Raw genomic sequence first — 27,949 nt, forward strand, 5'->3', positions numbered from 1 at the left:
TTTATAAATGTCCAAAATTTTTATTTTATTTTGTTGGCAATTAAGCTGTTTGTTACATTTCCCCGTTGTGTTAAAAAACATTCAAAAAATATATTTATTAAGTGACTTTTGTGTGACAGGATTTGCTTTAGACACCGGGAAAGCAGAAATGAGCCTAGCGAGTTCTACCCTAAGGAGCCTTGGGTTGGTCCTTTCCCATCACTGTGACCCCGATGCCAAGTTGAGAGGCCAACTTGAAGGAGAAAGTTTTGGTTCATGATTTTAGAGAGTTGAGTCCAGGGTCACCTGGCTTGTGTTTCTGGGCCTGTTGTGAGGCAGAACACCGTGACATGGGGGCATGTGGGAGAGGCTTCTTCACCACAGGGTAGCTGGGAAGTAGAAGGAGCAAGAGAGACCGACAAGAGAGGGGCCCAAGGGCAGAACACAGCCCTTAACAACACACCCCGGCAACCCACTTCCTTCAGCTAGACCTCACCCCCTAACGTTTCCAGACCCTCCTAAAATAGCACCCCCGTCTGGGAAACAAATATTCAACCCATGAGCTGGTGCCGGGGGCACTTTATGTTTAAACCTCGACAAGCCCCCAGGAGAGGGAGAAGAGAACGTAACTGGCCAATTATGTAAAAGAGAGAAACCTTTCCATAGGGCCAAGGAAAACCATGAGCGCCAGGAGTTCAATTCATTCATTCATTCAGGAGATCATTCAACATACTCATTGATCACCCACCGCATGCTAGAAACAGGTCAAATGGAACCGAAAGACACCTGAGCAGATCGTTACAGATGCTAGAGTTAGGAGGCGAAAGTTTCCCCTGCGAAGGCAGCCACTTCATCTGGGACAGTGAGGACGGCACTGTGCCCGAGTGCTGGGCGTTGAGGATGGAATGGTGCCTAAGATGCCAGAGGGGGGGGGTATCGCACATAGCCAGGGCAAGAGAGACCATAGCCAAGGCACTTTCAGATAGAGGGAAAACACCGGGCAGGGTGGAGGTTGCCGGGAGGTGGTGAGTGAAAAGTTAGCCAATAAGAGAATCCTGACAGGTCTTGTAAGCTGTGTAAGAGTGTTTGGCCTCTTTCTGAGGCTCATGATAAAGTCCAAGCAATGGGAGGAAATGTTCGGTCGGTCGGTCACTTTAGAAGATCACCAGCCGCAATCAGTGTTCTGGAGCGTGAGATGCCAGGGGCAGGACACCAATTAGAGACTCTTAAAGTTCTCTTTGGGAAGTGCTGGCCATGGCTGACCTCAGAGTGGCGGTGGAGACTGAGCGGGTTGAGGCACAGTCAGCCGGAGGCGGGGAACGTTGGCAATGAAGGACGAGAGAAAGGAGGCTCATGTCTGCCCTCAGCAACGGAGAAAGTTGTCCAGCACAAGAAGCTTGGGGTTGGGAGCCGGTCTCCTTGGAATGTGCTGGACTTGAGGGTCCCGTGAGGTGATCAGACGGACGGACGTGTCCTGCAGGCTGTGCAGCCTGGAACTGTAAAGAGAGTGCTCAACTGGAGCCTGCAGTTGGGAAGTCGTTAGGGTAGAGGAGGCTGTGAGCCCTGTAGATACTGGTGACATCACTCGGGAATGCCCAGAGGAAGATAAGAGATAGTAGCACCCCAGGAAAGGCAGGGATGTGAGAGAGAGCAAAACGGATTAAGAGATGTAATAATGAAAGTTCAAAAGGGATGCTAAGGCCCGGACTCTCATCTTGAATAAGCTGCTGCTGGATGGTGCTGTCTGAGACTCTTCCTGGGGAAACCTTCTTTTCCTGGCACCGCCAGCACACCCCGCTGCAAAAGACAGCCGGAGGTGCAAGTCAGAGGGCCACCTGTGTCCTTTGCTGATGATTGTTAAAATGCTGTCTAAAAGCACAGGAAATGAGCTTGTGTAAGAACTCGATTCTCTTTGATGTGTTTGGTCCACATTCTGCACAGGTGCTGGGGGTTGGAGGGTGAGTGGGTGGGGTGGCTTTGCAAAAACAGAAAGCACTTCCTTTCCTTACAGACTCTCAGAGTGTGGTGACCTGTGCACCTCAAGAACCCTCAGCTAGAATGACAAGCCACAGCCTCTGAGAGGTGCGGGAGTGGGCGGGGCCTGCAAGGAGGGAGACAGGCATCCCTATGCCATGGCTTAGATAGATAGTGATGGTAGCTGGGAGGCTCCACACAAATACCAAGACTTAAGATTCCTCAGAACCACATTCACCAGGGGAACAGAAGAAGGATGTGGAGAGATGAGCCGATTCTCACAGGCCCAGTAGTCCACACTAAGGAACCTTCCTCCACAGAAGTGCAAGGGCTCGACCCTCTGAGCCTTAGGCCAGAGCTTCTAGAGTATCAGAAACACCAGGAACATCTGGAGCAGCAGGAACATCTGGAGCATCGGGACCTTTGGAGCAGCAGGAACACCTGGAGCACTGGGAATGTCGAGCCGTCCTTGTCCTCTCTTGTAAGCGCTCACATATGTGGCTTCCTCTAGGGGTTGGGAAGTGTCTGTGCTACACAGTCCAACCCTTCTAGATGACTCTAAAATGAGCTGTGAAAGCCGCTCTCAGCTTGCCAGGAAGGCGTGGTTGTTTTAGAGTGCTGGTTTTCTGTGCTTGATGGGATCTCAACATCGTCGTAGTCGTTTTCGGAGCCCGAGATGGAAAAGACCTTCTTGTTCCTAACTTTCCTCACTGATGAGTACCAAGCCAGTGGCTGGCTTGGCGCTTCCTGTGGGACTAAAGCACAGGAAAAGGTCACTTCATGCGAGGCTACTCGGCGTTGACGGAGTCTTGACCGAGTGGCTCAACATGAGCTTTGAGCCTGTTACCGATCCTCCCACTTCCTGGGAGGCCAGTTCCCCATTTCACAGACGAAAACCAGTCACAGACATGACACACATCTCAGGATCACCCAACTGCATGGATGACAAATGCTGGGCAGATCTCTTGATTCCTACATCTCTGTTTTAAGAACCTCACTTCAAAGAAACTATGATGCAAACACTTAGGAAGCAGGCCACAGCCAGTTACTAGGTGACCACAGTTGTGTCCACAGATGCCAGATCACAAGGATCTGATGGACTTGTTGGTGCATCCCTTCCGGTACCCTAGGCTGCTCCCAGGACCGTTTGCCATTGCTTACATGCAAATCTGCCTGCTAAGAAGGAAGGAAATGGGGCGTCTATGTGTGTGTGGGTGTGTGTGTGGGGGGAGTTGTTTTCAAAGATGGAACCACTGCAGAATGGGTCTAGAGCAGGAACAAGAGCGGTTGCTGCTGTTCATCTGTGACTTGAGAATGATTCTCCTGAGGTTCCTGTGTTGGAGACTTGGTCACCGCTGTGGTGACACTAAAAGGTGTGTGTGTTGTCGGGGAGCTCAGCCGTTAACAGCTCCTACCGCTTTGCAGAGGGCCTGAGTTCACTTCCCAGCAACCATATCGGGTGGCTCATGTCCACCTCTAACTCCAGCCCCAGGGCATCCTGTGCCCTCTTCTGGACCCTGGACACATGTGTACACGTGGTACACATGTGGGTAGATACTCAAACATATATAAACACAAAACTAAAATAAGAAAAAAGGTGGTAGATCCTTTAAGAGATGGAGCCTAGTTAGGAGTGGTATGGGTCCCTTCCCTTTGCTCTCTACCCTGCCCTACCCATGTGACAGATTTTCTGCTGTCACACAGGCTCCTGCCATGATGCCACGTTTGTCACGTGATGTAGCTTTCCAGTGCCATGCTGTTTGAACACCCAGCCACCAAAATCGCAAACTAAATAAGCCTCTTTTTAAAAATGCTATCCAGCCTCAAGTATTTTGTCATAGTAACAGAAAACAGACTAATACACTGATGAATAGCCTAGCTACACTATAGCTATAATTAGAACTATTAGCTATAATGAGAACCCCAAATAATTTTCTTTCTCCAAGGAAATTGAAAAACCATTGCCATTCCATTTCCTGTAAGACGAGTTCATGTTTAGACTCCAGTAGTCAGTTTGGTGATCATGGGTAAATCATTTAACTTCCCTGGGCATTGTCAACTTCAAAATCAATGACAGCCATCAGTTTCACAGAGCTATGAGGGTTGAAATGAGGTCATGTCTAACAGGGAGCCAGCCAAGGGAACCAGGGAGCATTCAGGAATGGGAGGGGCTCACCTGTAACCATAACACTTGGGAAATGAAGGGTTAAGGAGTTCAAGTTAATCCAAGGGAGTTTAAGGCCAGCCTGGGCTACATGAGACCCTGCATCAAACAAAACAAAACAAAACAAAACAAAACAAAACAAAACAAAACAAAACACACAAAGGGGCTGGGGAGACAGTTCAGTCGGCAAAGCACTTGCCTTGCAAGCATGAGGACCTAAGTTTGATCCCCAGACCCATATCTGTCTGTCTGTCTATCTCTCTCTATCATCTATCACTTATCCATCATCCATTTATCTCTATTTATCCATCTGTCATCTACCTATCCACCTATCATCTTCCTCTTTCTTTCTTTCTTTCTTTCTTTCTTTCTTTCTTTCTTTCTTTCTTTCTTTCTTTCTTTCTTTCTTTCTTTCTTTCTTTCTTTCTTTGTGTTTGTCATGGTGGTGCACATCTGTAATCCCAGCACAGGGGTGCACAGGGCAGATCCCTAGGTCTCACTGGCCCTGTTCGGTGAGTTCCAACCAATGAAAGATTGTTTTTGTTTTTGTTTCTCTTGGTTTTTTTTAGACAGGGTTTCTCTGCATAGCTCTGGCTGGCCCAGAACTCTCTCTGTGGACCAGGCTGGCCTTGAACTCAGAAATTCCCCTGCTTCTGCCTCTGAGTGGTGGGATTAAAGGATTTCTACTGCCCAGCTAAAAGATTGTTTTCTAAAAAAGGTAGAGGGTGCCCAAGGAGCCACAGCTGAGAGTTGTCCTCTGGCTTTCAAGTGCATACAACATTCATTCTCGAGCGCCTGAACACACACGAACACACACACTAAAGTTAAAGAAAAAGCCACACTCTGCAAGCCAGGAAGAGCCCTGGTTAGATACCAAAGTAGCTACCACCTTTATCTCAGACTCCCAGTCTGACTCCCAGTCTCCACAACTTCGAGAAATAGTTTTTCCACCGTGGAAGCCACCCAGCCTGTAGTATTTTGTTAGCTAAACAAGATACCTGCATACATTCATTATCCTTCACAGAATGAAACTGTTATCAGTAAAATGTACTTACCAGGGTCTCCTGGAAAAGACAAATTCCTGGGCGGCAGAGCAGGTAACTGCCCTGGTGATGGATCAACAACATTCCTAGATAAAGAGAGAGAGATAGACAGACAGACAGACAGACAGACAGACAGACACACACACACACACACACACACACACACAGAGAGAGAGAGAGAGAGAGAGAGTCAGTGGTTGGTCTGAATCAAGTCTATTGTTAGCTGCTTTGTAAGATATCAAGGGAGTGAACGGTTTGAAGATTCAAATCTGGATTCCTACCAATTGGAAGCATTTCCTCCCCTAGATTCTGCATTCCATTTCTGTCACCCCAAAGAAATCATTTGCTGTAGCCCAGGGAATGGGCAGGAATTGTCCTTAGCGCCCCGAGCACACCCTCCTGTGTGAACGAGGCAAATCAAGTGTATTTCAGTTTGCAAGGCAGACAGATGTACTTCCTCCTGATGCTGAGTGTCAACACTGTGACCAGATGTGTCCGGAATGTTTGAAGTGGGGCTGTTCACAACAGCCCTGCTGTTACAGGTGCTAAATGGCCTCCAAAAGCCCAGCTTGGCACTGTTGGAAAGCGGTGGCAATTTTGTTTTTGTTTTTGTTTTTGTTTTGTTTTTCGAGACAGGGTTTCTCTGTGTAGCTTTGCGCCTTTCCTGGAGCTCACTTGGTAGCCCAGGCTGGCCTCGAACTCACAAAGATCCGCCTGGCTCTGCCTCCCGAGTGCTGGGATTAAAGGCGTGCGCCACCACCGCCCGGCAAGTGGTGGCAATTTTAAGAGTTGGGGCTTAGTGGGAAGTTTTCAAGTGATTGGAAGCTTGTGTTCAAGGGTGACTGTGGGCCCCAGGTCCCTCTCTGCACCCCTCCTCTTGCCCCTGGCTATGAGATGAGCAGGTTTATTCTTTGGTGCATCTCCACCATGATGCATTGCCTCACCACAGGCCCAAAGCAACAGGGCCAACCAATCATGGACCAGAAACTGGAGAGCTGTGAGCCTAAAGAAACCTCCTCTCTTTATAAGCTGTAAGCTGAACGTCTCAGGCATTCATTACACTGACAGAAGCTTACATACAACTCACCACCACACCACCCGAATGCCCACTCACAGTAGATGGGACAGATTGGCCGTAGCCTACTCCTACAGTGAATGTTCCACAGCAAGCAGAATGAGCAATTTATAACCACACTCAATGAATCTCACAAAAATAGTATTGATCGGGGGTTGTAGCTCAGTAGTGGAGCCTGGCATGTCATATGTGAGGCCCTGGGATTGAACTGACCCCCTAGTACTGGGGGAAAAAAAAACTGAGCAAAAGATGCAAAATAATGTATGCCATCCAGTTCATGTAAAACACAAAACAAACAACAACACCTTGCTATTCTTTCTGGCTAGTAGGAATTTGGGGGTACCATGGCTGAAGGCCTTAGAAAGTAAGTGTCTGTGGTGTTCGTGTGATCCACTCTTGAGCTGGACACTGTTGCCTGTGTCTGCCCAGTTCATGGGAAGTTGTCAAGCTGTGAGCTTCCTGGAAACGTTTTTCTGTAGTAATACCACACTTCTGTGGGAAGTTTTCACTGTAGTACCAGCAAGACATTGGCCCTCCGGCTGTGTGATACATGATCGACCTACTCATCAACGGAATCAGACTGGGCAAGGAGAAGTTGTATTTCTAGGTCTCTTTGAACCCCAATAAAATCCATTTAGAAAAGTGTAGATTTTCTTTTTTCTTTTTGCATAGGCAAAGGCTAGCCCTTGACTGGATCCTGGGTGACCACTTCTCAGCTTTAAGAATATCACATTGACATTCACTGTGTTTATACACTTGGGACTTTGGCCACTTCTGATAGTTATGCTCATGATATCATTTATGGAGGATACCTGCTTCTGTTCGTCTGGGCCCCTGACTCCTGGAGGGGCTGGAGACTGTATAGCTTAAGTCAGTCGTGGGCTGTCTATCATGCTACCTATGTACCAAGGCTCAGCTGAGCTGCCCGGTTCTCTGATGAGCTGCTTGGGTCTGTGATGAGCTGCCCAGGTCTGTGGTGAGATGCCCGGCTCTGTGATGAGCTGCCCGGGTCTGTGGTGAGATGCCCGGGTCTGTGGTGAGCTGCCCGGGTCTGTGGTGAGATGCCCGGGTCTGTGGTGAGCTGCCCGGCTCTGTGGTGAGATGCCCGGGTCTGTGATGAGCTGCCTGGGTCTGTGGTGAGCTGCCCGGGTCTGTGGTGAGATGCCCAGGTCTGTGATGTTTCACAGTAAAAGAGCCCCGAACAAATCACAAAAAAAGCAGAACTCAAGCTGATGCTCAGGGCTGGAGGATCCAGGTTCTGTTCCCAGCACCCACATGGTGGCTTACAGCTGTCCATAACTCCAGTTTCTAGGGATCCAGATGCCAGACTTCTTAGGCATCGGGCATATACATAATGCATAGACATACATGTAGGCAAAACACTCATACACATAAAATAAAAATAAATCTTTAAAAGGGGAAGCAAATGCTATGCCTTTATACAACTTTTTCAGAGGATCACACTTGTAATCTGCTTAAAGGAAAGAAGTATTAACGAGTCTGGAACACAAAGCCTAAGCAGCAACCTCACCTCGGTCAGAATATATTTGTTCAGGAAGCCCCTGATAACAGAATGCCAGAGATGCACTGCACCCACAATGCCACGGACCTCCCTCCTCCCATAGATGGAGAGTCCATCTCACCAGCTCCACAGGAAAGGGACATGTGAACCGACGGCTCTCAAAGCTGAAGGGCAGGAGTCTGCCCCACTTACTCATACATCTTTTCTTCATCTCTTCCATTATGTTTCGAGGACTTGGCAATTGCCCATTTCTTGCCTAAGGGAGAGAAACCATATTCATTTAGGGCACATTAGTGAAAGTTGTGACTTCAGAATTTAGAAGCCCTTGGAAAACAAGCAGATCCAGGACATTTGGAGGGGGAACTGCCTAGAGGTGACAGACTTAGAAACAGTTTGCAAGTGACAAAGGTGGCCTTTGGACCCCGGCCATGAAGCCACAGAGCCTGGGTAGCAACCCAGGGGTGGCAACGGCCATGTGGGCTGTTTCTGCATTGGTTCATGCCATGACTGGCACTTGGCAGGTTGTGTGAATGGGCAGGAATGGTTGGGATGAAGTGAAATAAGGAATGGGAAGAATAGTTTGTGCTGTGATATGTTGGATGTGTGAGATGGCTATTTTTGGTAGCCAACTTGACTACATCTGGAATTAACTAAAACACCCAAAATGACTGGGCCCACCTGTGAAGTATTTTTGCTTAATTAAATCATTTGAAGTATGAAGATCCACTTCTAATTTAGGTCTTTGAGGTAGGAAGACCCACCTCTAATCTGGGTCACACCTTCTGCTGGCAGCCTGTATAAAGGACCTGGAAGAAGGAGGCCTCTTTCTCTTTCCTGCTTGCTCTTGCCCTCACTGGCAAGACCAGCTGAGACACCCAGCCTTGTGGCCTGAACAATACTGGATTCTGGAACTTTCTGTTTATACTCAGCCATTGCTGTACTGGCTGAACCACAGCCTGTAAGTCATTCTAATAAATCCCCTTTCTCTAGATATACATAGAGAGATCCATTCTCTAAATTCTGTCTCTCTAGAGAACCCTGGCTAATGCAGTATGTATATTATTTTTTGCCAAAACCTACTGTTAAGAGGGGTCAGTCCAGGACTAACTGGTAAGACAGTTGTGTAGCTTGATCTGCTTGGGGGGCCCCCTAGCGGTAGGATCAGAATCCACCCCTGGTGCATGAGCAGGCTTTTTGGAACCCACTACCTAAGATGAGACTCCTGGCAGCCTTGAGGCAGGGGGAAGGGCTTGGACTTGCCTCTACTGGATGTGCCTCCCCATGGGAGGCCTTGCCTTCTCGTGGGAGAAGAGTGGGGGAGGGGAGGCTGGGGGGAGGTGGGAAGAGAGAAGAGGGGGATCTTTGGTGTGTAAAAGGAATGAAACAATTTTATTAATAACAAATAAAATTAAAAAAAAAAAAAAAAGAGGGGTCAGTCCGGATAAAATAAAGTTTTTGTCAAGGGTCATGTTTTTGTTCATATCTGAGAATGAAAGGTACAAATGATTTTTTAGCTCATTATTTATGTATGTGCCCACACATGTTCATGCCACATGTGTGTGGGGGTCAGAGGACCTCCTTTCCTTTTGCCTTGAGTCCTGGGGATCAAACTCAGATTTTAGGCTTAACAGCAAATGCCTTTGCCCGCTGAGCCGTCTCCCTGACCTGCAAGAATAAAATGGATATTACTGGGCATCATGGTGCACCTTAGATCTCAGCACTTGGGAGGCAGAGGCACAGGGGTCAGGGGCTCAAGCACAGTTTGGAAAAAAAAAAATTAAAAGACAGCCAATGGATAGAGGAGTGTAAAAGCTCCAAACACACTCTTTAAAAACTATACTAATTGTATAAAGTAATAGAGTTCAGACTAAATATACCCCCCTTTTATTAAAAATTAATCACTTAAGGGGTAGTGGGAAAAGAAGGTCAAATTGAGAACCCAGGAGACAGAAGATCTGATCCCATTTCTGCCACCAACACCTGGAACCCCTCTGTGAAGACTCTGCCTCCCTCTGGGCTTTTTCTCGGCTCTAAAGGAGGGTGGGAAGCAAGGCAAGATGATTTCGCTTCTGGTGCAGCCTTGCATTTCAGCACTCAGTTAAGCAGTGCCCTGAAGGACAGTGCCCTGATCACTTAGGGAGGCTCAGGGCGCCCTGGATACTGTGTGTCATCCCTGACAAGCTCCTGGCTCAGGCCACATTTTATTTTTCTTTTAAAGGGCAAGGATCTCAAGGGACCATTGGGGGTTCATGTTTCTGGAGATAAACAGCAAACTGGAAAACCCACTTATAGATAATCTAAAGTTAGTGTTAATTTCCAAGCAGTCACTTTGTCTGAGGAGGCCAAAAACTTCTGGTCAAGGGCTGGAGAGATGTCTTAGAGGTTAAGAGCACCGACTGCCAAGGTCTGTACTCACTCATAAGTGGATTCTAGATATAAAATAAAGAACAATCAGACCACAACCCAGAGAACCATGGAGGCTATATATACAGCATGGAGGTCCCTAGGACGACTGTGGCTTATAATAAATTTCAGTTTTACTCAATTATTGAAAAAAAAAATAGCCAAACAAATGGAAACACATGAACTATGAACCAAAGACAGAGGGGCCCCCAGCTGGATCAGGCCCTCTGAATAGGTGAGACAGTTGATTGGCTTGATCTGTTTGGGAGGCATCTAGGCAGTGGGATCGAGTCCTGTGCTCATTGCATGAGTTGGCTGTTTGAAACCTGGAGCTTATGCAGGGACACTTGGCTCAGGCTGGGAGGAGGGGACTGGACCTGCCTGGACTGAGTCTACCAGGTTGATCGCAGTCCTCGGGGGGAGGCTTTGCCCTGGAGGAGGTGGGAATGGGGGGTGGACTGGGGGTAAGAGGAGGGGGTGGGAGGGGGGAGAACAGGGGAACCTGTGGCTGATATGTAGAACTGAATGGTATAGTAAAATAAAATAAAAGGAAAAAAAAATAAGTGAAGGAGCCAGTGGCTCAGAACCACCAAAAAAAAAAAAAAAAAAAAAAAAAAAAAAGAGCACCGACTGCTCTTCTAGAGGTCCTGAGTTCAATTCCCAGCACCCACATGGTGGTTCACAACCATCTGTAATGAGATCTGGCACCTTCTTCTGTGTACATAATAAATAAATCTTTAAAAAAACCCCTTCTGGTCAAGATGGAGATACTAGCAGAAAATAGGTCTTAGAAAAAGAAGTCAGCTTCGTTGGTAAAACACATTCAAAACACATTCATCACAGATTGAATCTGTGTTTTCATGCTCAAGAGAGTTGACTTTCTACAGACTTCTGTTTGTTCCCTTCCGAGCCACACAGAAAAGATGACATCAGTGCCAGGCAGAAACAGGGCTCCAGCCTCAGTACCTGGAAACAGACTCTGCCTCTGCTATTATCCAAATCCTCTGATAAGGTTTTTGGAGATAAATCTCCTCCCCTTCATCACGCATATGAGAAACTGAGACCCAGGGACAGAGTTAGGCATGGCTAGAAACCACACCTAAAGTGCATGATGCTCCATCTAAACTCAGCCCACCCCTCCCCTCCTCCCTTCTCCCACTACCCCCACCCCAGCGGATCCGGAGCTCCGATGCAGTGACGTCACCTACCCCACCTCCACCTGCCCAGGTAAGATGGCCATCATTACCTTGTCTACACTGCCTCCTGAAGACACAGTACAGGATGAGACCCAGGACCAAGGAGACAACGATGATGGCCACAGCTAAGATAATCCAGAAATGGTCCCTCCACCAACTCATTGCTGTGGACGCCTAAAAAGAATAGAGACCGAGGCATGAGGCAGGAATGGAAAGCCTGCTGCTGTGGAATAATCCTTCTGTATGTCGTGGAAATATGTCCCCCCCCCCCAGAGACAGGGTTTCTCTGTGTTGCCCTGGCCATCCCGAACTTGAGCTATAGACCAGGGTGGTTTCAAATTCTCAGAGATCCTCCTGCCTCTGCCTTCCAAATACTGGGATTATAGGCATGCTCCACCACCTGTGGTCTCACTGCTAATAAAAAGCTGATTGGCTGATAGTTAGGCATGATTTGGGGGGCAGAGAGCATGCTGGGAAGAAGGGCAGAGTCAGAGGAGTGAGACATGGAGAGGAAACAGGAGGTACAAGATGAAAGAGAGGTAACTGCCATGTGGCAGAATGTAGATTAATATAAATGGGTTAATTTTTTTTTGGGGGGGGGTTTCGAGACAGGGTTTCTCTGTGTTGTTTTGGTGCCTGTCTTGGAACTCACTCTGTAGACTAGGCTGGCCTTGAACTCACAGAGATCTATCTGCCTGGCTCTGCCTCCTGAGTGCTGGGATTAAAGGCGTGTGCCACCACCACCCAGCAAGGGTTCATTTAAGTTGTAAGAGCTAGTTAGTAATAAGCCTGAGCTATTGTCTGAGCATTTATAATTAATATTAAGTCCATGTCGGTTATTTGGAAACTGGCAGGTGGGAAAGAAAAGTCCGCCTATAGCCTGCAGTGTGGGTCTGTCATCTACCCTGCTTCCTGACACATCTGCGGAGAAACCAGGTACTCAGACCTTATAGACAATGCCTTAGTAGGCCACAGGCAAGTCACTTAACGCCTTCTGAGACTGTGTCCCTTCCGTGACATGGGATGGATGCTGCTAATTACTTTACAGGAGTTTGTGAGGTTTGGCTATAAGTCACATACCTACTAGGCACCCCAGAAATAGAGGACAGAAGACACAGCAGAGGGGAGATGTACCACTGAGAGCAATCCCCAGCTACAGTTCTTTATATCGCAAAGACAAGAGACACTTTTTATCACTGTTGTTTGTTTTGAGGATGGGCTTGGGGAAAATAATTTGATAGGTGCTGTGATTTGAATATGGCTTGCTCCACTAGATCTCATGCTGAGGCTTGGTCACCATGACACAGTGCTGAGAAGTGGTGAGATTTTTTTTTTTTAAATAAAAAATGATTTGTAATGTATGAGTGCTTTGGCTCATGTATCTCTGTGCACCACATGTGTTCCTGGTGTCCACGGAACCAGAAGAGAGTGTTGGATCCCTTGGAATTAGAGTTTTGGACAGTCGTGAGCTGCCATGTGGGTGCTGGGAATCGAACCCTGAACCTCCGGAAGGGTGGCTAAACCATTTCTCCAGCCCCAAGGATGGCGGGATTTTTGTTTTGTTTTAGGAGATGGGGTTTCTTTGTGTAACAGTCCTGGCTGTTCTGGAACTCTCTTTGTAGACTAGGCCTGACGATGGTGAAATTTTTAAGAGGCATTTGGAGCTGTGTGTGGTGGTTCACATCTGTAATCCCAGAGCTCTAGAGCCTGCAGCCTCAAATGGAGGGCCAGCCTTGGCTACACACAAATAGCCCTCTCCTAATAAAAGACATTTGGATCATGAAAGGTCTATTCTCATGAAAGGATTAACATTATTTTATGTGAAGGAGCTTGCAGGACTCTGTAGACCTGTTCTCTTCCAGTCAAGAGTTGAAATAGTGAGATACCCTCTCCATGTAATCTTGGAATTCCCAGTTTATCTCTAATCTTCCAATTAACCGTGAGCCAAAATAAACCTCTTCTCTGTCTCTCTCTCTCTCTCTCTCTCTCTCTCTCTCTCTCTCTCTCTCTCTCTCTCTCTCTCTCTCTCTCTCAGTTATCCAGTCTGTTGTAGTGATACAAAACAAACCAAGACCCTGAGTCTCTTTGAGCATGGTGTGGTGCAAGCTTTAGACACAGTCAGCTGAGTTAATGCACATGGAAAAATATCAGGAATTTGGGGGTCTGAAGACTGACTAGAGAAGAGTCCAAAGACCGAGGGTAAAACCAACCCTGACTGGTCAAACAAACAAACAAAAAATAAAATAACTCCTGATGATGTTCTGCTAAACTCAGAGATCAGTGCCTTATCCAGTCATCGTCAGAGAGGCTTCCTCCGGCAGCACATGGGAGTGGGTCCAGAGACCCACAGCCAGACATTATGAGAAAGAGAGACTAGATTGGAGGTCTCCATCAACCCCCTCCCCTCGGAGCTCAGGGAATCCCGAGGAAGAGGAGGTGGAAAGTGTGTAAGAATCAGAGGGGATGGAGGACACCAGGGTAACACAGCCCTCTGGATCACCTAAGTGAGGCACATAGGGGCTCACAGAGACAGCAGCAGCAATTTCAGGGCCGACGTGGGTCTCCACCAGGTGCTCTGTGCATGTATTATAGCTACTGTCTTAGTGCTTTTATAGGAGGAAGGGAGTGGATCCAGAGTGGAGTCAGGAGGAACCTGGAGAAGCAGAAGGAGGGGTAACCATAATCAGGATATGCGGTATGAGAAAATAACCTATTTTCAATTAAAAAATATGACAACAACCAAAAAGACTGACTAGGGAAGAGCCTTAGAGCAGGTTAGCTGCAGAGGCGAGGCCAAGAACAAAGCCAGTCACTCCATAGTTAGAAAGGTCCCACAGTGGAAGAGGATCACACATTTATACAGGAGTTATGTGTTAGTTCTAAAAGCCACCCTGGAGCTGCTGTGAGTGAGAAGTCCTGGAAAGAATCAGTGTTTGCACAAGATGATGGGCTAGTTAAAACGTCGGTGGTGTGGAGGGGAGCTTGGAAGTTTGTGTGTAGTTCCAGAGCCTAGTGACAGTTTGTCTTGCCTATGACTAGCCCCTAAAGAGCCATTCCTTGGCCACCTTCCCATGGGAACTAACATCCTATGACTAGAGATAACGTTGAACTAACATTCTGACCCATAGACTGTATTAACTTAACAAAACCCCCGTTTTCCACCAATCAAAAGGCTAAGAATGCTATCAGCTAGTATCTGAGGCCTACAGTTGAGATTTTTCTGGTGCTGCAGCCCATCTCTCTGATTTTTGTTTGTTTGTTTTTTGAGAGAGGACTTCTCTGTGTAGCCCTGGCTGTCCTGGAACTCACTCTGTAGACCAGGCTGGACTTGAACTCATAGAGATTCACCTGCCTCTGCCTTCTGTGTGCTGGCATTAAAGGCATATGCTACAATGTCTGGCCATCTATACGAGGTTTTTAACTCACCAGTGTGTTTTTTAGATGACTTGAGACTAGAGAGATGATCCGGGAGTTAAGAACATTTGCTGCTCTTCCAGATGACCTGAGTTCAATTCCCAGTACCCCCATCAAGTAGCCCATGATCATCTCCAGGGGTGTCTTACACGCACGCACGCACGCATGCCGCTTGTAATTTAAAACGATAAAAATAGGTGCTGGAAGCCAGGCATTGGTGGCAGCACACAACTTTAATCCCAGCACTCAGGAGGCAGAGGCAGGTAGATCTCGGAGTCTGAGGCGAGCCTGGCCTACAGAGTGAGTTCCAGGACAGCCAGGGTGACACAGAGAAACCGTCTTGAAACAAACAAACAAAAAAGGGGCTGGAGAGATGGCTCAGTGGTTAAGAACACTGGCTGCTCTTCCAGAGGATCCTGAGTTCATTCCCAGAAACCTCATAGATGCTTACAACCATATGTGACTCCAGTTCCAGGGCACCTGGTCCTCGCTGTCTTGACAAACAGGAATAATATTCTTTCTTTAGCCTTGGGGAACCAGATACAAAAAGGTCTGTGGGTGGATGAGTGGCTAGACAGACGACAGACTGACAGAATTTTTTCCTTTCTTTTTTTTCCCCCTCCTTTTCAAATGCTTGTCTCTTGGTTCTTCGTCTGTCTGTACTCTACATTTTTCTTTCTTTTTGTTTTTTTTTTCCTTTCTCTCATTAAGTTTTCTCCAAACAGCCACACATACCTGCACTTTAGAGCGACAGAGATTGATATGGAGAGACAAGGGTTAAAAACTGTTGTGCTGGAAGACTGGGTGAAAGGAGAAAGGGAGGTCAGGGGTCATCACTGTCCCTGTCTACCCTCTGAGCTACCTGACTCTTGAACTATTTGCATCCACTCTGATAAAATCGGGGCGCAGGGGGGTGGGGAGGTAGAGAGAGGCGACCGTGGAGGATGCTTCCATGAAAAGCCATTGTTTCAGTTTCAAAATTCAATGAATTGCATTTCCACTAGACGCTTGGGAAAGACAGAGGAAGAATGATGTCACCAGGAAGTGAAACCATGGACCATTTCAGAGCTGCTCAGAGGGTTAAGGCTTTAGCTTTCTTCCCAGCCTTTCTTAGAAATGAAACCGATCAGATTTCCCATCCATGTTTCTAGTGTGTCCGGGGCCCTGAGAGTCTGTGAAATAGATTCCCATCTCCCACTTCATCCTCAACCTTCACCCTGTTCCCCAGATGAGGAGCAAAGATCAAGGTGAAGTGACCTTCCCAAGGTCACCCAGAAAGGTCAGAATGCTTTCTCCCTGTGTCACACGGCCTTTATCTAGTGATAATAATGTCTCAAGTCACCATAGAAAGGCCAGTTGGAGTCCACACATCCTGATTTAGGAGAATCACTTCCCAATAGAACAGGGTAATTTGTCTTGCTGAGAGAGGAAGCCCAAGAGAATCACATTCCATTTCCAATCTGATGTCACCTGAGGCCACCAGGCTGGCTCAATGGTTAAGGGGCTTCCAGACAGGAGAAGTATTCTGTGGAGATATGTGGGGAGTACATGCAGGGGGCAAGGTGCAGGCCCTGGAAAGATCGAGAAACTGGATCTCACTCCGGCCACAGCCTGGGGCCGAGTGGGTAGAAAGGGCTGTTGTGGAGGGAACAGTGGCGAGGAAAAAAGAGCGTACATGCTCAACCCAGAGGCGCCTGGTGTTTTGGAAAATCTTCAGTCCTCTGTTGGTAGACTCCCTAGGTGTAGAACCCATGACTGGAGGGATGACCGCATTTCCGTTTCACAGAAGAGGAAGCAGAACTCAGGTTAAGACACTTGCTGATTGGCAACCTGAGATTCCAGCTCAGACACCAGACTCCGCACTCTGTTTCCTCTGCCACCTTGACATGAAACCCACAAATTCCTTCTCTTCATAGCAGAACCGAAAGCAGAACCATCGCTAAAAATTTCCAATATTCGCAAGACGTTGGAGTCTCACTGCAGCCTCTTGTTCACAGAGGGAACCTCAATATGAAGACACTGAGAACACCCGTCTGGAGCCGGGTGGGGTGGCGCATGACTTTGATCCTTACACTCGGGAGGCAGAGGCCGGTGGGGCTCTGTGAGTTCAAGACCAGCCTGCTCTACATATCGAGTTCCAGGACAGACAGGACATAGTGAGACTCTGTCTCAAAAACAAGCAAACAAAAACAAAAAACCCAAACATAAGAACAATAAAACTGCCATATGTACTGTGTACTAACTTTCCATGAGTTTAATTACTTTACATGCCCCAACTCATTTAATCCTCCTAATAGCTCCGTACACTAAGTAATTATCATTATTATCCCATTTTACAAGTTAGAAAATAAAGGCCGAGGAGAGCTTAACAAGATTGAAGAGCAAATGAGTGTGTGGGGGGGGAGGGGGGGAAGGTGGAAGAAACTAAAACCAAATTTGTCATCTTAATTTTTGACCACTAAGTCTAGGCATCACAGAAACTTTGGATTGCCTGGGACAAGATGCATCTAACTACAAGGTCTTGTGCACCTACTACACTTCCAATTCTGTCTTGTGGATCTGGTATGAGAATCTGTACCAGCATATTCAATAGGCCATCTAGAAGGTTCTCTGACCTCAGTGAGGAGCCCCACACTGGGCTGGTCTGTAGGGTTCCTAGTTAGTGCGAGGGAGGAACCAGCTGCCTATTCTCTGGAGCCGCCATGGGTGGTGGCAGCAGGAGCTGGATGTGATGAAAGGCACTGGAAAGACTCGAACCCAGATGCCTCCGTGTCCTTGTCATAGTCCCTGGAAGGGCACCACCAATGAACAAGTTTCCTCTCACCAGCAAGGCTCCATGCTGACTTTTTCTCTACTTCCTCTTCATTTAAACCTACTTGCCTCCACATTAAGGAAGAAAAACTAACTCCCTGGTGCCTCCGTTTTCCTTTCCAGGACGTGGCTCTCTAAGGTCCTTGGAGGACAGTTATAGCTGATGTGACGAGGATGTAGAAATGTGGTTTCTAGGGGACAAAGTGGACCCAGGAAGCCCTCTGTGTCCTCCTGGCTTTGTGTCCCCTCCCTAAGGCATAAACACGTCCTGCTTCAGTGTTCAGAACTCATGCACACTTTTCCCAATCTCCCCCGTCATCCAGCCCTAGAAAGTCTCAGAGCTCTGTAGACTCTGTACCTCTGTAGCTCTGGGGCCGTGCGGGTGGGGGATGGAATCCACGCATCAAGACAGAAAGAAAGAGGAAGAACTTAGGAGGCGGGGCTGCTACAGGAACAGGGAGTGGGGAAGGTGTCCTCACAGAATAGGAAACCCTGAATTTCAAGAAGGGAAGCGTCTGTTTGTTTATGATGAGACTTCAGCCTGGTATTGACTGTGAAGGTTCCAGAAGGGGGGCGGGGGAGAAAAATGAAATGCAGGGATGGAAGAGAGAGGAGAGGATTCCGAATGGAGGCGGGAAGAGCCGTCACCAGTCAGTAGTAGGTTGAGCTTTCAAACCGGAACAAGGGTCTGGGGAGGAGGGATGCCAATGGAACCAGAGGAAAGATGGGGCATGTGGACAGGACGTTGGGAGCTCACACCAAAAACTTCCGTTTCCTCCTAAGTAGGAAGCAAAGTCAATAACCTGGGTACTGGGGTAGACCAAGGCTTTGAGGACAGTGCTCCCAAGTGAGCAGCCAAGTCCTCCACCACTTTCCAGCCCAGCTTTCCCACCCTGCATCTCCCTTCTTACTTCTTCGGCATTCCTTCCCTCCTCCCTGAACCCCCCTGAGTGCTCCTCGGCTGCAGGAAGAGACACCCCTGACCCGCACTAATCTGTGATGGATGGATGCAACACACTTTCCCCAGCTGCAGTGACGGCATCTTTTCCCTGTCTACTGTGTGTCTCTTTGGTCATTGTCTCCCATGCGGGTGTGTAAGCACCATGCTGGCAGGGCCCTTGCTCCTCTCTTTACCAGTGAGTTCCTGGTGTCTAGATCACCAGGGCGCAGCAGATGCTGCATGCCCGTCTGTGGATGCATGAATGACTGAAAGATACGACAGCCTTTGTCTCCTCTGTGGGTGGACATCCCTGGGGGCCATGCCGTGGTGAGACGCCCTTTGCAGTTACTGCCCCTTTCTTCCTTTGCAAGATTGCGTCTCTTCCCTTAGCCCGACACTCTAAATTCTAAACATAAACTACACCTAAATGATTCAGACAGTAACTGCTGGGGCTGAGGATGTGGCTCCACGGTAGATCGCCTGCCTCGTACGCAAAAGCTCAGAGATCGATTCCCAGCACCATAAATAAGAAAGATGATGCTCGTGAACAATCTTTATTTAGATCTACAGAACCAGAACGTATGGTGACCTTGGGTCACACCAGAATGAGTAATGCTTCTCATTTTTTTTTCCTTCTCTCCATTAGCTAACAGAAAGTGAGTTAACTACAAGGTTTAACCTGTAGAAAACGGAGCTGTCTAGAGAATGCTAGGAATCAGCCATAGGAGGTTGCAATGTTAAAGCCAGAGAAAAATAAAAAAGGAACTACATGCCTTGAACGATGAAGACCGCCCTGCAGTCGCCTCCCTGCCTACTGCCCTTTATACTTCCTCTCCTCTCCACGTGAAATTCTTCTCATGTACCCAACTTCCCTGGGATGAAGCATTTGAGGGCCACAGCATTCACCTTCTAGGACACCACTCCTTGAATGAAACTGATCTCTTTCCCACCAGCAGTCCTGTCCCGAGGGTTGGCCTTTGTTCAGTGAACTGTCAGATCCATGCTTGGGAATACTATAAAATTTTGATTGAGGGTCTCAAGTTCCTGTCCTGTGTAGTATTATTCCCAAGCCACCACTTTAGGACACATGACCTTAGGTGAGCCCCCTGTCTTCCATCTGCTACCCACCACTGGGGTAGGAGTTGGTTGGGAAGAAAGGGCCATTGTGAGCATCGGGGAAGGGGCATTCTAGCTGCCCCCTGGATGCTCTGCACTCATCGAGTTGCCTAAGACATTTTTAAGGAATCCCAAGGAGCCTGATGCAATTCTGTATGGTTTTAGGGGAAAGGACTGAGCAAGACATTCCACAGGGTCATGTTGGGCGAGCAAGACAGGAAAGAAAGGAAGGACAATTGCTACCCCAGCCTCAGCTTGCTCATCTCCAGAAAGCATTTCTGGGGAGCCAGGGACAATACGTCATCCTTTATCAGGAATTCCTGAGACTGGTGACTCACGACTTTACTCAGTACTTGGGAGGCAGAGGCATGTGAATCTCTGTAGTGACAGGTCAGCTTAGTCAACACAGCAATTTCTGGGCTACATAGCGAGACCCTCTGTGAAGGAAAGAAAGAAAGAAAGAAAGAAAGAAAGAAAGAAAGAAAGAAAGAAAGAAAGAAAGAAAGAAAGAAAGAAAGAAAGAAAGAAAGAAAGAAAGAAGAAAAAGAAAGGAAGGCAGGGATGGAGGAAGGCAGAGAGGCAGAGGGGGGATGGAGGGAAGGAAGGTAAAAAGGAAGGAAGACTGACAGGAAGAAAGAAGGAGAGGCAGGAAAGAAGGGAGATAGGAAGACAGTTTGCAATGTAAAAAGTTGCCCACATTCACAGAAATGTGAAGCCCCGAAAGGTCTTCAGTTGGACACCCAGGGAACAGGCTTCTTTCTCCTAACTTGCCGAGCACCAGCTTGCTGGGCACCCGCGTCTGTGTCTGGAACAAGACCCTTAATGTCTCCATACAGATTTTGGAACTTTTCCAAGAGATGATGCATGTGAAAGAACTCTGAGGATCACCAGACCCAGGCGTTATCGAGAGCAAACCAAGAAAGTTCTACTTAGAATTGCAATTACCTTCAAGGAAGGGCAACCATGTTCCCTGGGAGGCTACAGAATCCTCACCGGCATTAGCTGGGCTGCCGGTAGGAACTGGGGAGTGTTGGGTTCCTCTGGGCTATAGAGGGGGAATGAAGATCTGGGGCCTAGAAGGACAAAAATGGGACAGGAGGAAGCCAAGCACAAGCCAGCTGCTGCCGGGACAAGGTCTGGAGAAGCCACTGATAGAAGTGCTCAGAGAGGGGGGAGGATTTGCCCTGGAGGAGGTGGGAATGGGGGGTGGGCTGGGAGTAAGGGGAGGGGGTGGGAGGGGGGAGAATAGGGGAACCCGTGGCTGATATGTAGAACTGAATGGTATTGTAAAATAATATAAAAAATTTAAAAAAAAAAGAAGTGCTCAGAGAGGCAGTGGCAAAGACTGGGCTGCAGGGCATTCGGTCTGTAGCTGTTCATGGATGCACTGCACCCCTCTGGAGGTACACCCCTCTGGTGGTCTCCTACCCAATCCTTGATAAGGTCTCCTCATCTTCCAATGCTTTCCAGAACAGATGTGTTTTGGTGGTATGGGAACCAGGAAGGCGCCTCAGTTCATACATGAGTAGCCTGTGTAGTGCACTGTCACCCACAGAAGTTGTAAGCCCACGCTGACTAGGAAGAAAGAGGTTCCTCCTACGTGGCTCCCCAGACTTGCTAGCAAGGGCTGTGGAAGGCTCTGAAGCAGGGCATGGGGATGAGGGTCGGGGCTGATTTCAAAGGCACAGGAAGCTAAGTACTATCCAAGCCTCTCAGCATGAACAGTTCTGGCTTGGTTCCTGCCTAGTTGTCAGGCTGTCACTGATGATGGTCAGGGAGTCTGTATTCCCATCTGACCGCCTTGCTGACATATGTCCTGGAAATGGCTATGTGGATACTTAATGGCAACTTAGAATTGAGTGTGGACAGGGCAGGGCTACAAAAAGAGTCCAGTGTCTCTACTCATTCCATAGCCTTCCATTTCTGTGGAAGAAAGGCAGGCTCAGCCCCCCATCTTTCTGCTCCCCTCAGCATCCATATCTCTCCTCCCCCGGCCTCCACATCCATCATCTTGTCCCTCTACTCCAGTGCATCAGCCCAGGTTCCAGTTGTCTGTGCAAACGGCCATTTTGCTGCCCCCTCTCACCTGTGTGGGCCGCTGTTGGCCACCACATATAAATATGACCCTTGCTGTCTTTCTGTAGTTCCTTCCCAGTTAAGCAGAGTGAAATATGAACGTGGTCAGTGAGCATGGCCAAGATCCATTCCCGTGGGCCCCTGTCTGCCATGACAGCCTCGGCACTCCCTCACACTTCCTGTGTTCTATTGAGCCTTTGCTCGGCAAGGGACCAGCAGTTCCAGAGTCCTTACATTCTCCCTGGCCTTCTGGCTTGGGGCTTACTCTGTCAGCTTAAAGCAATGATGCTCAAGAGTCCTGACCTGACTGAGCAGTCGGCCTCCAGGTGGTGACAGCCCCATGGCTCATATACAGAAACTCTCTAGGGACAAGAGCCTGCTGGCTCTCTTGAGTCTGCATTTGCATACCAAGCATTGTGCTTTTTATTTAGATATTATGCAAAAATCAATAAAAATGGAAGCACTTCCTGTAGATGCATAATTTACAGTTTAGAGTAAAACTGAAAGAAAATGGAGAAAATGTCAACTTGCCATACCCAAACTGGGAAAGCCTTTTATTCTGATGCCTTGACGGAGGGGCATAGAGACAGATGCAGGAGATCCTGGCACAGGCATCTCTTGCCCTCCAATCCTTCCCTCCACCCCACTGCCTGATTCTGAGAGGGCCTCAGGGTACAGCAGATGGGTCTTGAGAACACCATGTTTTGGAGCCAATCTCCAGTTCTCCTGTCAGATGGAATACAATGTATAACTTCCATTTCTATGTGAAGAGTCGTTCACCAATAATGTCTTCAATTATTCAAAGCTACTGAAAGGTGATGTTCTCGAACTAAAATATCAGGCTCCTGGAGTTTGCTGAGGACTCCAAGTAATATTCCTCTAGAAAGTCTAGACACTACAACTCCTGGAAGTGTCCCCAACATCTCACTCTTAGAAGTGTGGGTTCTTCCAACTAGAGGAAAGGCTGTCGGTCTGGAAGGAGCAGTCATAGCTGCTTAGCTGTTACAATACTTGAGTTTTGTTTGTTTGTTTGAGATAGGGTCTCTCTATGTAGCACTGGCTGTTCTGGAAGTCTCTATATAGATCAGGCTGGCCTCGAACTTACAGAGATCCATCTGCCTCCACCTCTCTAGTGCCACCATAACTGGCTTGATTTTTTTTTTAAAGAGCAGAAAAGAATTATTTTGAGTCTAATATGCATAGGGTATGAGATGCGGAGGTTAAGGTGACTGAACCTGACATTGAGCCTAATAAAGAAAAGGCTTTCTGAGGTAAAGGAGGGGATGCAGGATGCAGGGAGTCTCGGGGGAGTATGTGGACAGCAAGCAAAAGATTTTTGGTGATTTGTAATGTATCATGACTGATTTAGCTTCTTCATCAATTAAATTTATTATGGTGTATCTATGATGCACACACATGTTAACACTGTATGTGGGGCCAATGATTTTTCAGTAAGTTGATATTTATATATTATTGTTTAAATATACCTTATGTCCATTAAACCTGTTGCGAAAGAAGATACATACTTATGTAAAACATATTTATATATTTATGTATTTGTTTTGTGCCACTTGGTGGATGGTGTTTCCTTTGTGAATTTCTGTGAACTTTTCTGTTTGTTTGTTTGTTGATTTAGTGCTGAGAATTAAACCTAGGCTTAAAGAGGCATGAACTACATCCCTAGCCCATGCCTCTTTAAAATAACCTGCAAAATTTTACTAAAGTAAATGGGTTGACCAAGTTCCTTGTAATGAATGTACTGACATTGTTTTGTATACAGAATTATAAAATTACTCTTTTTTTTTTTTTTGTGGGGAGTTGAGACAGGGGCTCTCTACAGAGCCCTGTATGTCCCGGAACTTACTATGTAGAAGAAGCTGGCCCTAAACTCACAGAGGTCCACCTGCCTCTGCCTCTCAAGTGCTGGGATTAAAAGCCTGGCTATAAAATGCTTTAATAGAGAACCCTGTGAAGAAGTTTATACTCGGCTACTCTGAAGTAGGGGGACACACTAGCACCATATCTTTGTTCTGTATCCTGCACATTCTACCCACTATATAATGATAACATCTTGGTTAGTGTCCCACTGAAAATGATGCCAGGTCAGAAGGCAGGTCCGTAGAACTAACAAGGGACGGTACTTATGCATTGTGAATGGTTATCTTCTTTATTAATTAAACCTGTTATGGGCTAGCTGTGATGCCTGCGCGTGTTAACATGGTGTTTGGGGTCAGTACTGGACTGGCAGCTGGCCACACTGTCGTGCTTCTGCAAGCATGTCTGTCAGAGTGATAACTTATCAAACCAGGACGGCTGCACATTCATCTGGAGTCTGACTTATTTTCTCATGGAACTCAACTCTATTCATCCATCCTCAGCCATCATAGCTTATTGCTTGCTTAGTAAATTTGTCTGCCTACACTTAGGAACTCTATCTATTTGCTAGGAAAAAAGGAAGGGGAAGAAAGAGAGGAAGGAAAAGGGGAGATGTAGGGAGAAGGGGGGAGGGAGGAAAAGGGAGGGAGAAGAAGGAGGAAGAGCCAGAACTCTGTCCTAACAAACTTCTGGGGAAACTGATCATCCCACATGGTCAGCTGCATAATACATGGATTAAAAAATGGTTTTCCGGGGGCTAGAGAGATGGCTCAGTGGTTAAGAGCACTGACTGCTCTTTCAGAAGATTTCCAAGTTCAACTCCCAGCACCACATGGTGCCTCACAACCATCTGTAACTCCAGTTTCAGGAATCTGATGTCCTCATCTGGCCTCCAAGAGCACCAGGTATGTAGGTAGTACCTAAACAGATGTGCATGAAAATACCCATACACAGAAAATAAAATAGTTTCTATTTTTTTTTAAAAAAAGAATCAGGAACTGTTGGACTTCAGTGTTCTGAATATCTGAGCCGTCTCTCCAACCTCCGTTTTCTTTTTGTAAACGGGGGACTCACTGTCTTCTCAGGCTGCTCTGGAGTTTCTGGGGTCAGTGTTCTTCCTTCCCAGTGTTCTAGCGCAGGGCTATGGTCACTGCATCTGGCAGCGAGGCCCACTCCCAATGCTCCTTCAGACATGGCTCAGTGATTAAGAGTATGTATTACTCTTCCGGAGGACCTGAGCTTGGTTCCCAGTACCTACATTAGGTACCTGGAACACCAGCTGCATAGGATCTTATGCCTTTGGCATGCATACACACACACACACACACACACACACACACACACACACACACACACACACACGCCATTACAAATAAATCCTTTTGCTGCATGTTGAAAGTGCACGCCTTTAATCCCAGCATTCAGGAGGCAGAGGCAAGTGTGAGTTTCAGGAGAGCCAGAGCTACAGAGGCTAGTTCTAGGACAGCCAATGCTACACAGAGAAAGCTTGTCTCAAAAAACTAACTAAACAAACAAACAAACAAACAAACAAACAAACAAATCCTTTTTTAGGAGTCTCAGTCAGCTTAAAGAGAAATAGAGAACACATGTCCCTAGGTAGTGGAAAAAGACATGGATAAGTTGAGCCCAGGTTTCCATCAAAATTAATTTTACAGGCCAGGTATGGTGGCACATGCTTTTAATCCCAGCACTCGGAAGGCAGAGGCAGGAGGATCTCTATGAGTTCAAGACCAGCCTGGTCTACAAAGCGAAATCCAGGACAGCCAGGGCTACACAGAAAAACCCTGTCTTGAAAAACCAAAAACCACAAACAAACAAACAAATTAGCTTTCCAGGGGCCAAAAGCAGATGTCTCAGTCAAGATCTCACACCAGCCTAACTGACACCTGGGTCCCGAGGCCTCTGAAGGTAGGCAGGTGCCTTGGAAATCCCAAACACCAGAGACGGAGTGACAAGCCTACCAGGAGCCATGGTGTTGGAATCCTTTCATCCAAGAGCACCAAGATGTGGCCTGAGTTCGCCACATCTGCCACGGTGCCATGAGGGTCCTCTAACAACTGAATACCAGATTGTCACCATGGTTACCCAGACAGTGATAACGCCTCACGCTTTACACATCTCACTCTCAACAGCTAATCAGCCTGAGAGGCAAACACTGTCATCCCTGGCACACACCCCGGAGAAGTAAAGCGATGGCTGAGGGCACCCGGGCAGCAGTGGCAGAGCGGACTCTTCCAGGCCATTCTTCCTCTAGTTGTACCACAGCCTCAGGCGACAGTCCCTCCTCAGCCCTTGCCTGAGAGGCTGCTCATTTGGCCACATGTCTAACACCAACACAGACAGATGACTAGGGTGGACAAAACAAGATGTTGTCCTTGGGGAAGTCGAAGTACTTACCCGGACTGCTGGGGTGTTTTCTGCAAGCAGCTGGGGTGTCAGCAGTGGACTGAGGACTGTTCTCCAGCACAGCTGGGGTGAGGCCTTGCTCGCCCACGTGCCCTTGCTCACCCTTAAACGCAACAGGCACCAGCCTGACCGTACTTCCTCTTTCTGGTCAGCCTATGGCAGTCAGCCCCTTTCCAGGGAAGCTGCCTACCCCAGGTTTTCTTGGAGCTAGAATCTTCCCGAAGCTTTTCGTGGTTCCAGCAGAGGCCCACAAAATCTCGTCATTCGATGGAATCGGGGTTCTAGGAGTGATCAGGCTCCAGTGTGAGTGAGTGAGGAGTTCCCAAAGGGTCAGTCTCCCTTCTAGGCATGGTCGTGTGGGGCTCAAGGAGAGAGACAGGGCCCTGAGTCCACCCAGAGATGCATGGTGGGAGACAGGTGACAGACACACCATCCCACAAGGGTGACTCTCGAAACCCTGGAATTGCTGGCCCAGCTGCTGCTCACAGGAGGCAAGGTAAAGGCTGCCGGTCTCTAAGAGAGCATGGTGGGGTTACCAAGAGTGTAGCCGAGGCTGGCCTTGAACCTGTGATCTTCCTCCCTCTGTCTCCCAGGTACTAGGAGTACAGGTGCATGCCACCACAACCAGCCAGTGTACCGTTTTGATTGAACTGAGTCACTCCCATCCATGCTGTGAGGGAATTCCCAGTGATGCTCACAGTCTCTGAAAATGGAAGCTTGGGCCGGGGAAACCAAGAAACCACTTTGCAGAAGTAGCTGCTTACGATGACCAGTCACATCAGCGTGGTACAGATGTGCGTGAGGTCACCCTCCAGGGGAGGGGGTGCTATGGCACCCTGAAACAATGACGACTACCAAAGTGACTGGCAGATGTTCCCCCACCTGCTCAGGAGAGTCTTGATGTGCAGCATTTGCTAGTGTTTATGGTAAAAAAAAAAAAAAAATACCCCTATCACGGGCAATTTCCTAATACCAGTATGACATCAAGGGACTTGGAATTGGGAAGGAAGTGAACATAGGCAGCTCTTCCAAGCCTTCTGGGGCAACATCACCACATTGCTAGACTAGAAGCCATGGTTCAGCACCAACGCAGGCTAGAACTTCAGTCAGTGTTTCACACTCCTTATCTCAACAGATCTTCACTTCATTGGATTATTCCCTTCATTTCTCATCCAAGTTACATCATGGACTCAGCCTTACGTGCCAGGGAGGTGACCTTCAGCCCAGATCTGTCCACATGCAAAGCTTGTGCTCTTCCCTCTTAGACTCAGCTGAAATTCAGTTGCCCCAAAATTGTCCTAAGGTAGGCATGGTGGTGCATGCTGGTCATCCTAGTACTGGGGAGCAGAGGCAGGAGGATTGCTGCCAGTTCAAGGTCAGCAAGGGCTCTGTAGTGGGAGCCTGTCTCAAAACAAACAAACAAAACCCCTACCTTTTAAAAAGCGGATGTAAAATTCCCTTCTGAGCAGTGAGTCTGTGCTCCTGTGGGTGTCGCTTAGCCCAGGCTGGCTGAGCTATGGCCTTGCTTTACGCTCTATTCATCCAGTGGTTTTGCATCCTTTGAGGTCCCCAATCCAGCTGTGGCACTGCAAACTCTACAGACATACCGTGTCCAACAATTTGAAGCAAGTTCAAGCTCTAGGAGACAGAAGATCAAAATTCTGGGCCTACCTTGTCAGCAACTTCCACGTAAGGCCCTCCCTTTCACCAGAGTTCCGTCGTTTGTAAAATCAAAGTTTTCAACAGATAACCATTAGGTTGCTCTAGAGAGTCTGCTATGAGCTATTTCTCCCCACCCTCTACCTTGGCTTTTTGATAAATAAGAATTGCATATATTTAAGATATACAAGGTAACGTATGGCCTGATAAGCATATACTTTGTGAAATGATGACCACGCTCAAGCTGGTTAACATATCCATCACTTTACCACAGT

At 47.7% G+C, this 27,949-nt stretch overlaps 1 protein-coding gene across 1 annotated transcript; it reads right to left on the reverse strand.

Annotated features, from left to right (window-relative positions):
• Scimp (SLP adaptor and CSK interacting membrane protein) lies at nt 1–26,090 on the reverse strand. Its single transcript, XM_006994106.4, has 5 exons — nt 26,007–26,090; nt 11,407–11,530; nt 7,950–8,013; nt 5,173–5,246; nt 1–2,708 (listed from the first exon to the last, which is right to left on the reverse strand). Exons 2-5 carry the CDS (start codon nt 11,516–11,518, stop codon nt 2,512–2,514), a joined length of 447 nt encoding a protein of 148 aa, XP_006994168.1. The 5' UTR covers nt 11,519–11,530; nt 26,007–26,090; the 3' UTR covers nt 1–2,511.
• Between the last annotated feature and the right edge of the window lie 1,859 nt (nt 26,091–27,949).

Source organism: Peromyscus maniculatus, chromosome 8 (genome assembly GCF_049852395.1).
Source record: "Peromyscus maniculatus bairdii isolate BWxNUB_F1_BW_parent chromosome 8, HU_Pman_BW_mat_3.1, whole genome shotgun sequence".
NCBI classification, from domain to species: Eukaryota; Metazoa; Chordata; class Mammalia; order Rodentia; family Cricetidae; genus Peromyscus; species Peromyscus maniculatus.